The 12,477-nt window shown below is 33.0% G+C and overlaps 1 protein-coding gene across 2 annotated transcripts; it reads right to left on the bottom strand.

The window, feature by feature from the left end:
- Nucleotides 1-2,385: 2,385 nt before the first annotated feature.
- Nucleotides 2,386-9,409, bottom strand: LOC130944487 (uncharacterized acetyltransferase At3g50280-like). 2 transcript variants are annotated; one of them, XR_009072052.1, is made up of 3 exons: nt 9,012-9,098; nt 8,850-8,923; nt 3,043-3,056 (listed from the first exon to the last, which is right to left on the bottom strand). XR_009072052.1 is itself a non-coding variant. In XM_057872828.1 (2 exons), the coding sequence occupies exons 1-2, from the start codon at nt 9,371-9,373 to the stop codon at nt 2,774-2,776; spliced, it is 807 nt and encodes a 268-aa protein (XP_057728811.1). In that variant the 5' UTR covers nt 9,374-9,409; the 3' UTR covers nt 2,386-2,773. The 2 variants fall into 2 exon arrangements, 1 of the variants encoding a protein (XP_057728811.1); XM_057872828.1 differs by having other exon boundaries at nt 2,386-3,056; nt 8,850-9,409.
- Between the last annotated feature and the right edge of the window lie 3,068 nt (nt 9,410-12,477).

The raw sequence follows: 12,477 nt of genomic DNA on the forward strand, positions 1-12,477 counted from the left end.
CTGTGTTCTAACTTGGGCTTTTAGTACACTTCCTGCCCCAAGCCCACACAACTCTCTGTAAAACATTCCTTTACGTCGAATTTGCAGGTCACGCGTTCGCGTTGGGGACGCGCCCGCGTGAATGGAAAAAATCACAAACGATGCGAACACGTGGGGTACGCGAACGCGTGGGATCGTTTGTGCGAAAGGCTCCATTCTGGCGCCACTCCTGTGCAGCTCTCTGTCAAACTTATTTTTTCACTCACACATTATCGACGCGTTCGCGTCAGTGATGCTTGCGCGTCGTATGCGCTTTTTTTTTATATAGAGCTTGAGGTGTTTGGTTCCTGTGATAAAATAGCAACATGATCAGAAAATTAGTAAGAAATCAATAAAAATCAAATAAAAAAAATACTACTACGAAAAATAAAAATAGCTAAGGATGCAAAATTATCGGGTTGCCTCCCGACAAGCGCTTCTTTATCGTCACTAGCTTGACGGTCAGCTCCTCTAAGGAGGAGAATCATAGGGGCTCAGCTCTTCACCAAACTTAGGTTTGATGTCTGGAGGAATTTTATTGACTGTTACCAAGGGAGGTTTGAGTTACAGATTCTGCTGTGTATCATCAGGCGGTTTTTGAAGGTTTGGATCAATAAGCTCAGCTTGCATGCACCTCTCTTCTTCACCTGTTGGATGTATATCTTTGAAGACATGAAAGACCAGTTGCTCATTATGCACTCTAAGCACTAACTCACCCACTTCTACATCAATCAGAGCTCTTCCAGCGGCTAGGAATGGTCTTCCTAGAATTATAGAGGCATTCTCATCCTCCCCTGTGTCCAGAATCACAAAGTCTGCTGGGAGGAAGAACTTACCCACTTTGACCAAGATATTCTCCACTAATCCGTATGCAGGCTTCATAGATTTTATCTGCCATCTGCAATGCTATCTTTGTGGGTTGTGCCTCTTGGATTTGCAGCTTCTTCATCACAGATAAGGGCATTAGATTTATGCTTGCCCCCAGATCACATAGGGCTTTCTCAAAGGTTGTGCTCCCAATGGTGCATGGAATTTGAAAGCTCCCTGGATCTGGCATCTTCTTTGGCAAGTTATTCTGAATTATAACACTACATTCCTTAGTCAGGACTACTGTCTCATCTCCCTTTAAACGCTTTTTCTTTGACAACAACTTCTTCATGAATTTGGCATAGATAGGCATTTGCTCCAAAGCCTCAGCAAAAGGAATATTGATTTGTAATTTTCTGAAGATTTCCAAGAACTTTGAAAATTGCTTGTCCTTGGTCTCCTTTTGAAGTCTCTGAGGATATGGCATCTTAGGCTTGTACTCAAGAGCCTTTGGCAGTGTAGGATAAGTGTCAAGAGAGTCTGGGAATGGGTTCTCTGCACGCTTTGGAGGGGCGTGCTCTACTTCTTCCTTCTTCTCCTCTGGAGCATCCTTTTCAACTAGCTCTTCATTGACCTTGGTCTCAGAACCAGCTACTTTACCACTTCTTAATTGAATAGCCTTGCAATCTTCTCCTGGGTTCACCACTGTATCACCTTGAAATTACTTGCAGACCTCTCAAGTATTTGCTTGCTCAGTTGACCCCACTAGCACTTCTAAATTTTTAATGGAGGCTCTGGTTTCCTGCATAACTTGTGCTTATGCACTTGCCACTTGTCCACTTATCACAGTGATAGCCTTACATTCCTCTCTTGGATTTGGAATTGTGTTACCAGGAAGGCTATTAGTGGTCCTCTGATCAATTTCATTAACTCTGGTGGCTATTTGACCCATTTGAATCTCCAGGTTCTTGATGGATGCTCTGGTTTCCTGTCTAAAACCTGTCAATATTGCTTCCAAATCATTGTTTTGTTGGAAATCGCCCTGAGAATTATTGTTAAAGTTCTGAGGTCTATGAGGTTGATCCCTCCATCCAAAACTTGGGTGATTTCTCCATCCCTAGTTGTATGTCTTAGAATATAGGTCATTGTTGGGATTTCTAGGACTACTCCCCATGTAATTCACCTGTTTAAAAGAAGGTTGAGCATAATCATAATTATCATTTTGCACAAAATTACCTGCCATGTCATAGGAGACTTCTTGTGGTGGATTTTGGGTGTTAATAGTTGAGACTTGCATGCCACCCATCTGTTGAGTAAGTAGATTTATTTGCTGAGACATCAGCTTGTTCTGAGCAAGAAGAGCATTAATAGCATCTACTTCCAACACGCCTCTCTTTTGAGGGGTTTCAGAGTTCACAAGATTCCTGTTAGAGGAGTATAAATATTGGTTGCTAGCAACCAATTCAATAAGCTCAATAGTCTCCTCCGGTGTCTTCTTCTTGTGCAATGAACCTCTTGCAGAATTATCTAAACACATTTTGGACATTTCACCCAAGCCTTCATAAAATATGTCTATTTGTGTCCATTTAGAGAACATGTCTGGAGGGCATTGCCTAGTCAGTAGCTTGTATCTCTCCCAAGCTTCATACAGAGTCTCACCATCCTTCTGTCTGAAGGTCTGAACCTCCATCCTAAGCTTAGTCAGCTTCTTTGGTGGGAAAAATTTTGTGAGAAACTCAGTAACCACCTTGTTCCAAGTATCCAAACTGTCCTTGGGTTGAGAATCTAGCCATAGTTTTGCTCCATCCCTCAGAGCAAACGGAAAGAGCATTAGTTTGTACACATTTGGGTTCACTCCGTTTGTCTTTACATTATCACAAATCTGCAGAAAACTTGAAATTAATTGATTTGGGTCTTCGTAAGGAAGACCATGATACTGGCAGTTTTGTTATACCAGGGTGACTAGTTGAGGCTTCAACTCAAAGTTGTTTGCAGCAATAGGAGGCACCACAATGCTCTTTCCATACAGATCTGCAGTAGGAGCAGAGAAAGAGCCAAGTACTCTCCCTTGTTGCTCATTCACATTAGGATTTGCCACATTGGCATTATCAGCATTGTTAGCATCCATAGTGGATTCTGCAGCCTTGTACAATCTTGCCTGTTGTAAACGTCGCCTGAAAGTCCTTTCAGGTTCAGGATCAAAGTCTAAGAGATGTTCTTTGTCTCTGTTCCTGCGCATAAACAAACAGAAAACAAGAAAAGATGGGAATCTTTATGTCAGAGTGTAGAGAATTTTCAGTGAGGTAACCTGTGTAAAAAAAATTACTAAATAGAAAAGAAATAATGAATAGATAACACCAAACTTAATTTCAGAAAATAAAAAAAATATTGGTGCTATTTATTTAAATTTTTTTTCGAAATCTTTTTTTTTTGAAAGTCAAGTAATAAAAGAAAAAGTAAAAAATTTTTTTTAGAGAAAAAATTACTACGAGGACACCAAACTTAATTTCAGGAATTAAAGAAAAACATTAATACTAAAATATACATATATATTATTTATTTATTTATTTATTTATTTTTAAAAAAACTAAATATTAAAAGAAAAAAAAAGAAAACGAAATAGGGGAGGGGTACTCACGAAAAAGAAAGAAACGTAAACAATTAAAACAAAAACAAACGAAAAAATAAAAGACGTAAACAAAAGAAAAAAAATGAAAAATAAATCAAAAACAAACAAAGAAAATAAAACGGGGAAGGGGTTATGAACGAAGAAAAACAAAAAACAAAAAAACGAGGGAATTTTTAATTTTTTTTTCGAAAAATAATAAAAGAATTTTTTTTAAATAAAATTAAAATTAAAACGCCTAATCTAAACAATCAAACAACTAATAGTTGTTAATCACAGCAAATCTCCGGCAACGGCGCCAAAAACTTGGTGCGGTATTTATAACCCACACTTACTAACCGGCAAGTGCACCGGGTCGTACCAAGTAATACCTTACGTGAGTAAGGGTCGATCCCACGAGAATTGATGGATTAAGCAACAGTTATTGAGTGATAAGCTTAGTTAGGCAAGCAGAAATTGGTTTTGAGATGTTCAAAAAGTTTAAGTGTAAATTCAGAATATCAAAGACAGGCAGATAAATAAGTTGGGAATAAAATATTTGAGAAAACAGTTAATGTTTCAGAGTTATCTATTTTTCCGGATTTATTTTCATACTAACTATTTTAATCATGCAAGATTTAATTTCATGGCAAACTATATATGACTAGACCCTAATTCCTTAGACCTTCCTAATCTCCTCTAAAATTCATTAATTGCCAATTCCTTGGTCAATTAATTCCAATTAGAGGGTGATGATCAATTTCTAGTTTATATGCTAAAAGAATCCTAATTATCCACAAATAAGGGGATTATATGTCACATATCCCATTAAATACAAACAATTAAAAATTCAGTATAATATGTTTTCAAACTGTTGTTCAAGTAAAGAGCTTTTCCAAATTTTACAAGAACTCAATTAGAACATGGATCATACTTTTGTTCCACTCATATTCATAAAATAAAGAGCGAAAACAATTATTGAAATATAAATCTAAACATGGATTAAATTAGAAAGATCAAACGAATAAATCCATACAAATAGACAGAGCTCCTAACCTTAACAATGGAGGATTAGTTGCTCATGGTTCAGAGTAGAAAACTAGGATTTAGGTAAACTGTTTCTGATCTGAATGTCTCTCTATAGAAGAGAAGTCTCTCCTTTTTATAATTAATCCTAATTAATTTAAAATCTAATCTCTAAAACTAAAAATAATATTTTTTCCTAAAAGATAAGATTTGAATTTAAATTTGAATGAATTAACAGATCTTCAGTTGATGGGTGGGGACCACTTGATTTGTCCATTCTGCAGCTTCTAATCTGTGTTTTCTGGGTTGGAAACTGGGTCAAAAATAGCCCAGAAATCATAACCAGCATTTTCTGTATTATTGCAGATCGCGCATGTGACGCGTCCGCGTCGTCCATGTGATCGTGTCATTTGTGCAGATTCTAGTCCACGCGTTTGCGTCAGGCACGCGATTTTGTCATTGTAATTTCTCCATTCCGTGCGGTCGCATGAGCCATGCGTCTGCATCGGTCTTCGCTGGTCATCTCTTTGGTTTCTTCTTTTTCTCTACAGAAACTTCATCAAATCCCTCCGAATGCTATCTAAAATAAATAAAATTGCACAAAACTCAAAATAGCATCCATATTGGCTAAAATATAATTAATTCTTAATTAAATTCAACAAATTAGATCCAAATTCACTAGAAAAAGATAGATAAGATGCTCACGCATCACCCTCCTCATCTTCTGCTGCTTCTTCTTCTTCTTTTTCATCATTATCATCATCATCATCATCTTTTTTTCTTATTCATCTTCTTTTTTCTTGTTTTATCTTCTCAAGTTTCTTCTTGTTTTACTCTTTTAACAAAAATAAAACAAAAAAAATTCAAACAAAGAAGAAGAAGAAACATATAATACTGCAAAATTACTTGGAAGATGATGAACTTATATTCATTCAATTAAACAAAAGAAAGAAATAAGAAAAAAAAAGAAGAAGAAAAAATGCAGCATTAGAGGAAATATTTTTCTGTATTTGCAGCAAAATTGGGTGTAACACGAAGATATTTGGGTGTAATACGAAAATACTCGAGTGTATTGTTTAAGAATTTTCGATATATGTATGCTGTTATGTTCTACATAATTCAAAACTCTTTCTCTTCCTCCTCCTCATCTTCTGTTGCTTCTTCTTCTTTTCATCATCATCACAATCTTCTTCTTCTTTTTTTCTTATTAATCTTTTTTTATTTTACCTTCTCAAGTTTTTTCTTGTTTTATTCTTTTAACAAGAATAAAAATAAAAACAAAGAAGAAGAAGAAACACATACTGCAAAATTGCTTGAAAGAGGATGAACTTACATTCATCCAACCAAAAAACGAAAGAAATAAGACAAAAAGAAGAAGAAAAAAATGCAGTATTAGAAGAAATATCTTTCTGTATTTGTAGCAAATTTGGGTGTAACATGAAGATATTTGAGTATAACACGAAGATATTCGAGTGTATTGCTTAAGAATTTTCGGTGTATGTGTGCTGATAAGTTCTGCATAATTCAAAACTCTACCTCTTCTTCCTCCTCATCTTCTTATTTCATATTCTTATAATTATTCTTGGAAAGAAAAAATAAAATAAAGAAGAAAAAAAATACATAATATTGTGAAATAAATAGAAAGAGAAGGAGTAAAAAAAATGCAGCAACAACAACAGTAATAAAAAAAAGTAAATACCCAACTCGGTCCTTGTCCGTTTTCATGAAGGACAAAGAGATCCTTATCCAAAAAAAGGGACACTTAGACCCTAAATCTTTTTATTTTGGGACAATACAAATCTTCTGTTAAAAAAATCGTTAAATAATAACAAAAATTAGTTTTGTGGGAGGTTTTATTTGTATTTTGTGGGGATTTTAAACCTCCACAAACTATTAATAAGTTTGTTTTTAAAAAATTCCTCCACCAATGGTGGTTAAGTGAAGAAAAACCATTGATAAAAATAATGCCACAAAAAAAAAGGTAATTGTAGTACAAATACCTTTCAAAGGAAAAAAATAACATCGAATAAGAAATGAAAGAAGAGAACTTTAATGTTGATAATATTGGTATTGGTGATGATCACGGTAGAGGAGATAATGATGATGATAAAGTAATAAAAATAATAGAGGTAGGAGTGATATAATGAGGATGAAGAAGGTAGTGGTAGTAGTGGTAGTAATTGTATATATTGTTGAAAAGAATTTTGTGGAGGTTTAAACCCCCACAAAATACAAATAAAATTCCCACAAAACGAATTTTTGTTATTATTTAACAGATTTTTTAACAGATAGATTGTATTGTCCCAAAATAAAAAAATTGAGGGTCGAAGTATCCATTTTTTTTTGACATGGATCGCTTTGTCCTTCGTGAAACTGGACAAAGATCGGATTGGGTGTTTACTCTAAAAAAAGACGACGAAGATGAAACACGCAAAGAAAAAAGAGGAGAAATGCAAAGAAGAAGGAGAAGAAGAAAGAAGTGGAGGAGGAGGAAGAGGAACGCGGGGTCAAAGAGGAACAACGTGACACACGCGCGTTATGTAAATGACTTGTATAACTTATATGACAAAAAGACTTGTATGTGTAACACTACTCATTATATTTTATCTATACCTATATTATGTATGCTAATCTAATGTTAATGGCAGTATGATATTTTAATGTAATGTTAATTTCTATACTTTGTAAAAAGTGTTAAAAGAGAGAGAATCTAACCTTCTTGTGTAAATGTTATAATATTGTTTATTCGAATTATATAACTGGACGAATTGAATATTAGATATACCTTAGACATAAAAAGAAGTGTCCATGTAGCAGTCTTTTAAGAGTATTAGTTTTTTATTTAAAAAATATATTTTTATATTTAATATTTTTACTTTATTAATATTTTTTTATTATCAATGATCACAAAATTTAAAAAAAAAGCAATTACAAAAAAATAGTATGAGAGAAGACAATTTTTATGATAATTGATAGAGAATTCGAGCGAAATTATAATAGAAAAAAATCTCATAAATAACTGACTAAATTTTACTATTGTATCAGCACATTATTATCCTATCCAAACATAGTTAAGCAACACATTCCAATTCTTTACAAGCAAAAACGAAATTGTCAAAATAAGGGAAAAGACTGTACGGGAGCTACTCAAATCAATCTTGGAACCTACTTCATCCTAGATATTGTGATAACTTCTTTGAGATGCAATAGAAAATCCAATGAAGATATCTCAAAGTTCAACTAGAGTGATGGAATAACTTTTCAGATTTGCAGTGATCCGTTCCATACAACTTGACCACAAAACTCTTTATAAATTGACAAACCTACAATCATGTGCATGATTCAGTTACTAAAGATAACGCGTCTTTAGAAAGAATCATCTAAAAATTAGGTCTATTAGGTAACGATACTATAGCACGTTCGAGCTTATTTATAAAAGAAAAAACCCTAAACATAACGAGGTACGCTATTTATTCTGAATTGCATTATACTCATCTCACTCTCTTTTTAACTTGAATGTTGGAGGGCCTTTGCAGGTGTCCACTACTGTCGTTCTTAGGAAGCCAATGTATACGTCATCCAGCCCAGGCCAAAGCGAGTTCAACTTTAGACCGGACAAATTATACCTCTCTCAAGACTTACCACGCATAAACATTTGGCCCCCACCATGAGGCTGAGTTTTATCTAACCCCATCACTACCTTTTCTACTTGTCTTTACCTCTTTTTTGCAGGCCATTATCAAAGGCGGAAGAGAAAAAAGAATCCTCCTCCTCCTCCTTACCTTGAGGTTGAGCTATTAGTTATTAATGAGTCTCTACGGTCAGAAAATCAACAGATGGCCAACTTATTAAATCAGAAGCAAAACATCCGAGGTATGGAGAAAGGGCAAAAAACTCCTGAAAACGACAATAATGATGATGACCATACCTCAAAGGCTAAAGCCACGATGACAGTAATCTCGAAGGCACTAGTGAAGAGGACCAATCTGATCTAATACTCTGTTATACATTTTCAACTTTTTTAGACGGTGTTACCTTGATTTAGTTTTCTGGCTTACCTGCAAATTCTATGACAAATTTTGACGAGTTGTGTAAGAATTTGCATTTTCACGTAAAACCGTTTTAATAAAATAATTTTAGTATCCGGAATAGATTCAAAATTTAGAAGTTTTATTTTGAAAATATAAATGTGAAATTTGATTTCAGTGAATTTTTCTGAGATGGAAAATATATCTATTTCGAAAAGTTTTGTAAAAATACGTATTGGCGCTTAAGCTGGCAGTACCGGCTTTAGTCTGTCTAATACCGCGTATTTTGGAAAATAATATTTTAAAAATTAATTTATTATTTTGAGAAGATAAAAATAATTTAGAATCGAAAACCGAACACTAACCATAATGACTCTCCGTCGGCGACCACGTGGTTGATCGTGAAGCCGATGAAGACGCCGTCAACTAGCTCCGTGACCTGCACCGCAAGCAACGAGTGAGACGTGCCTTCGCAGTTTCTAACTCCGTTAAGTGGGAAGAAGGAGTTGACAATGGAAGGAACGTACTTTGGCTGAAGAATATCATCAACACGTGTGTTCTCTGCTATGGCATGGACAAAGAGGGATCCTTTATTGTTGCAGAGAATATGACAATAGGTGGTGTTGTTTTTGCCTTCAGTAGCCATGAGACGGCCGGCGAGGAGTGGAAAGAAAGCGAGGGTGGTGGAAAGGGAGTGTCTGAGATGCTGAATTTGTGATGATGATGGTTTGTGATGAAAGAGAAGGCCTTTTTGGTTCATCTTGATTGGGAGGGCCACAAGATCCCATGGTGTTAAGTGGATTTTCTGAGCTGAGTCGGCTTGACTCGGTGCTTGGATTGTGCTGGCTGAGATGAGTCGGATCACAGGCATGGCTGAAGCCTGAATCATTTCTGAGCTCTACTACTGTTAAGTGTTAAGTGAGAAGGTGAGAACTATAAGTCATTGTTGATTATGTAATCTACTTATCCAACTCTTGCCTGTGTCGATGGTTTCAGCTGTATTCTTTCACCTACTCTAGTTTTTTTTTTGGGGTGACTAATTCACCTACTCTCGTTTATTTTTACTTCTTGGTGCACTAGTAATCACGTTGCTATCTAATCACTCGGATAAAGATGTTTTTTATATTTTTAATAATTAAAATTTAATATATATATATATATATAATTAATTAAATTATGTTATTTTTATAAAAAAAAAATTAGATTTCACAAATCGATTTAACAAAAAAATTGATAAACGAAATTTTGAATCAGTATAAATTAATATTTTTTAAAAAAAATAACTATAATACTCTCATTATAGAAAATGACAAAATACTATATATATATATACGGGTATTTCAGTCATTTTTTATAATAGAAATATTATAGTTATTTTTTATAAAAAAAATTATTTTAGATTATTTTAAAATTTGGTTCATTAATTTTTTGGACAAATCGGTTTGTTCGATCTAATTATGACAGAAATAATACGGTTTAATCGATTATATATGTTAAATTTTAATTGTTAAAAATACCTTTAAAAAAAGACGTTTTAGGCATCTTTATTTGAGTGGCTCTCATCCAAAAAAAATAGCATCTAACCTATTAAAAAAAATTTAAATTTACTATTTAATTTTAAAAATATAAAATTAAATCATTTTTAAATATTTAAAATTAAACATATAAGACTACAAAATCACTAGGTAGAGGAAGAAAAAATGTAGCAATAATAGCACTAATAAAAGAATGATGATGAGAAAAAAGCAAAAAAGAAGAAGGAGAAACACCTAAAAAAAGGAGGAGGAACGCGAGGAGGAGAAAGAATGGGGATACTATTATTTACATTAGTAGAGATAGTTATGGCGTATATCTATACTCTCATTAATTGGACTTTGACTAATTTGATTAGATTTGATTACCAAAAAAGATATATTTATAGTAAGATTGTTTATTAAAAAAATGAAATTACTATTTAATTTTAAAATATAAAATTAAATAATTTTTAAATAATTAAAATTTATTACAAAAAATAAGGTAAAAAAATTAGACAATAAATTATAAATATCATAAAATTTACTAAATTATTTACCAAATCAGCTTCACCCCAACTTCTCTACCTCTCCACTTATTTGCACCATTATTATTCGAATTAATTCAATACTTCAGCTGATATTATATATCAATTATTTTACACATACAAATTATTTTTTATACAAGTCTATACAAGTCATTTATATTCATGCGCGCATATTTTTTCGTGCCGTTTCTTCTTCTTCTTCTTCGTTATTTTTCTCTTTCATCATCGTTTTTACCAACACCACCTGCTCCTCCTCATCTTCTTCGTTTTTTTTCATTGGAATTTCTCCTCTCCCTTCTTTTTTCTCATTCTCCTCCATCATCAGTTATCTCGTTGTTGAAGATAATGAATAATTCAAGTTCAGATTGTCAATTAAACCAGAAGGAAATTGATTATTGTTTTGAATCCAATCAAGTGGTTGAGGTGTGGTTCGATTCTAGTTAATTTTTTTGAGTAGTTTATGATTCTGTAGGTGAATAATGTTTCATCATTGATGGTTTGAATTGAATGTAATGTAAAAGTTCTGTATTAAAGAAAATATTTTTCTGTATTTGCAGCAAAATTGGGTATAACACGAAGATATTTGGGTGTATTGTTTAAAAATTTTTGGTGTATGTGTATGCTAATAAGTTCTGCATAATTCAAAACTCTTCTTCTCCCTCCTCCTCATCTTATGTTGCTTCTTCTTCTTCTTTTTCATCATCATCATCATCTTCTTTTTTTCTTATTCATCTTCTTTCTTATTTTATCTTCTCAAGTTTCTTCTTATTTTACTCTTTTAATAAAAATAAAAACAAAAAAAAATCAAACAAAGAAGAAGAAGAAATACATAATACTACAAAATTACTTGGAAGATGATGAACTTATATTCATTCAACTAAAAGAAAGAAAGAAATAAGGAAAAAAAGAAAAAAATGCTGCATTAGAGGAAATGCTTTTCTGTATTCGCAGCAAATTTGGGTGTAACACGAAGATATTTGGGTGTAACACGAAAATATTCGAGTGTATTGTTTAAGAATTTTCGATATATGTATGCTGATAAGTTCTACATAATTCAAAACTCTTCCTCTTCCTCCTCCTCATCTTCTGCTGCTTCTTCTTCTTCTTTTCATCATCATCACCATCTTCTTCTTCTTTTTTTTCTTATTCATCTTTTTTTTATTTTATCTTCTCAAGTTTTTTTTTATTTTATTCTTTTAATAAGAATAAAAATAAAAATAAATCAAACAAAGAAGAAGAAGAAACACATGCTGCAAAATTGCTTGAAAGAGGATGAATTTCAAGCATAAACTTACATTCATCCAACCAAAAGAAAGAAAGAAATATGAAAAAAAGAAGAAGAAGAAAAAATGCAGTATTAGAAGAAATATTTTTCTGTATTTGTAGCAAATTTGGGTATAACATAAAGATATTTTAGTGTAACACGAAGTTATTCGAGTGTATTGCTTAAGAATTTTCGGTGTATGTGTGCTGATAAGTTCTGCATAATTCAAAACTCTTCCTCTTCTTCCTCTTCATCTTCTGTTGCTTCTTCTTCATCTTTTTATTTCACATTCTTATAATTATTCTTGGAAGGAAAAAATCAAACAAAGAAGAAAAAAAATACTGTGACATCAATAGAAAGAGAAGGAGTAAAAAAAATGCAGCAACAACAACAGTAATAAAAAAAGAGTAAACACCCAACTTGATCCTTGTCCATTTTCACAAAGGACAAAGAGATCCCTATCCAAAAAAAGAGACACTTCGACCCTCAACCTTTTTATTTCGAGACAATACAATTCTTCTGTTAAAAAATTCGTTAAATAATAACAAAAATTAGTTTTGTGGGATTTTATTTGTATTTTGTGGGGGTTTTAAACCTCCACAAACTATTAATAAGTTTGTTTTTGAAAAATTCCTTCACCAATGGTGGTTAAGTGAAGAAAAATCATTGA

This window comes from Arachis stenosperma, chromosome 1 (assembly GCF_014773155.1).
Source record: "Arachis stenosperma cultivar V10309 chromosome 1, arast.V10309.gnm1.PFL2, whole genome shotgun sequence".
Lineage (NCBI taxonomy): Eukaryota > Viridiplantae > Streptophyta > Magnoliopsida > Fabales > Fabaceae > Arachis > Arachis stenosperma.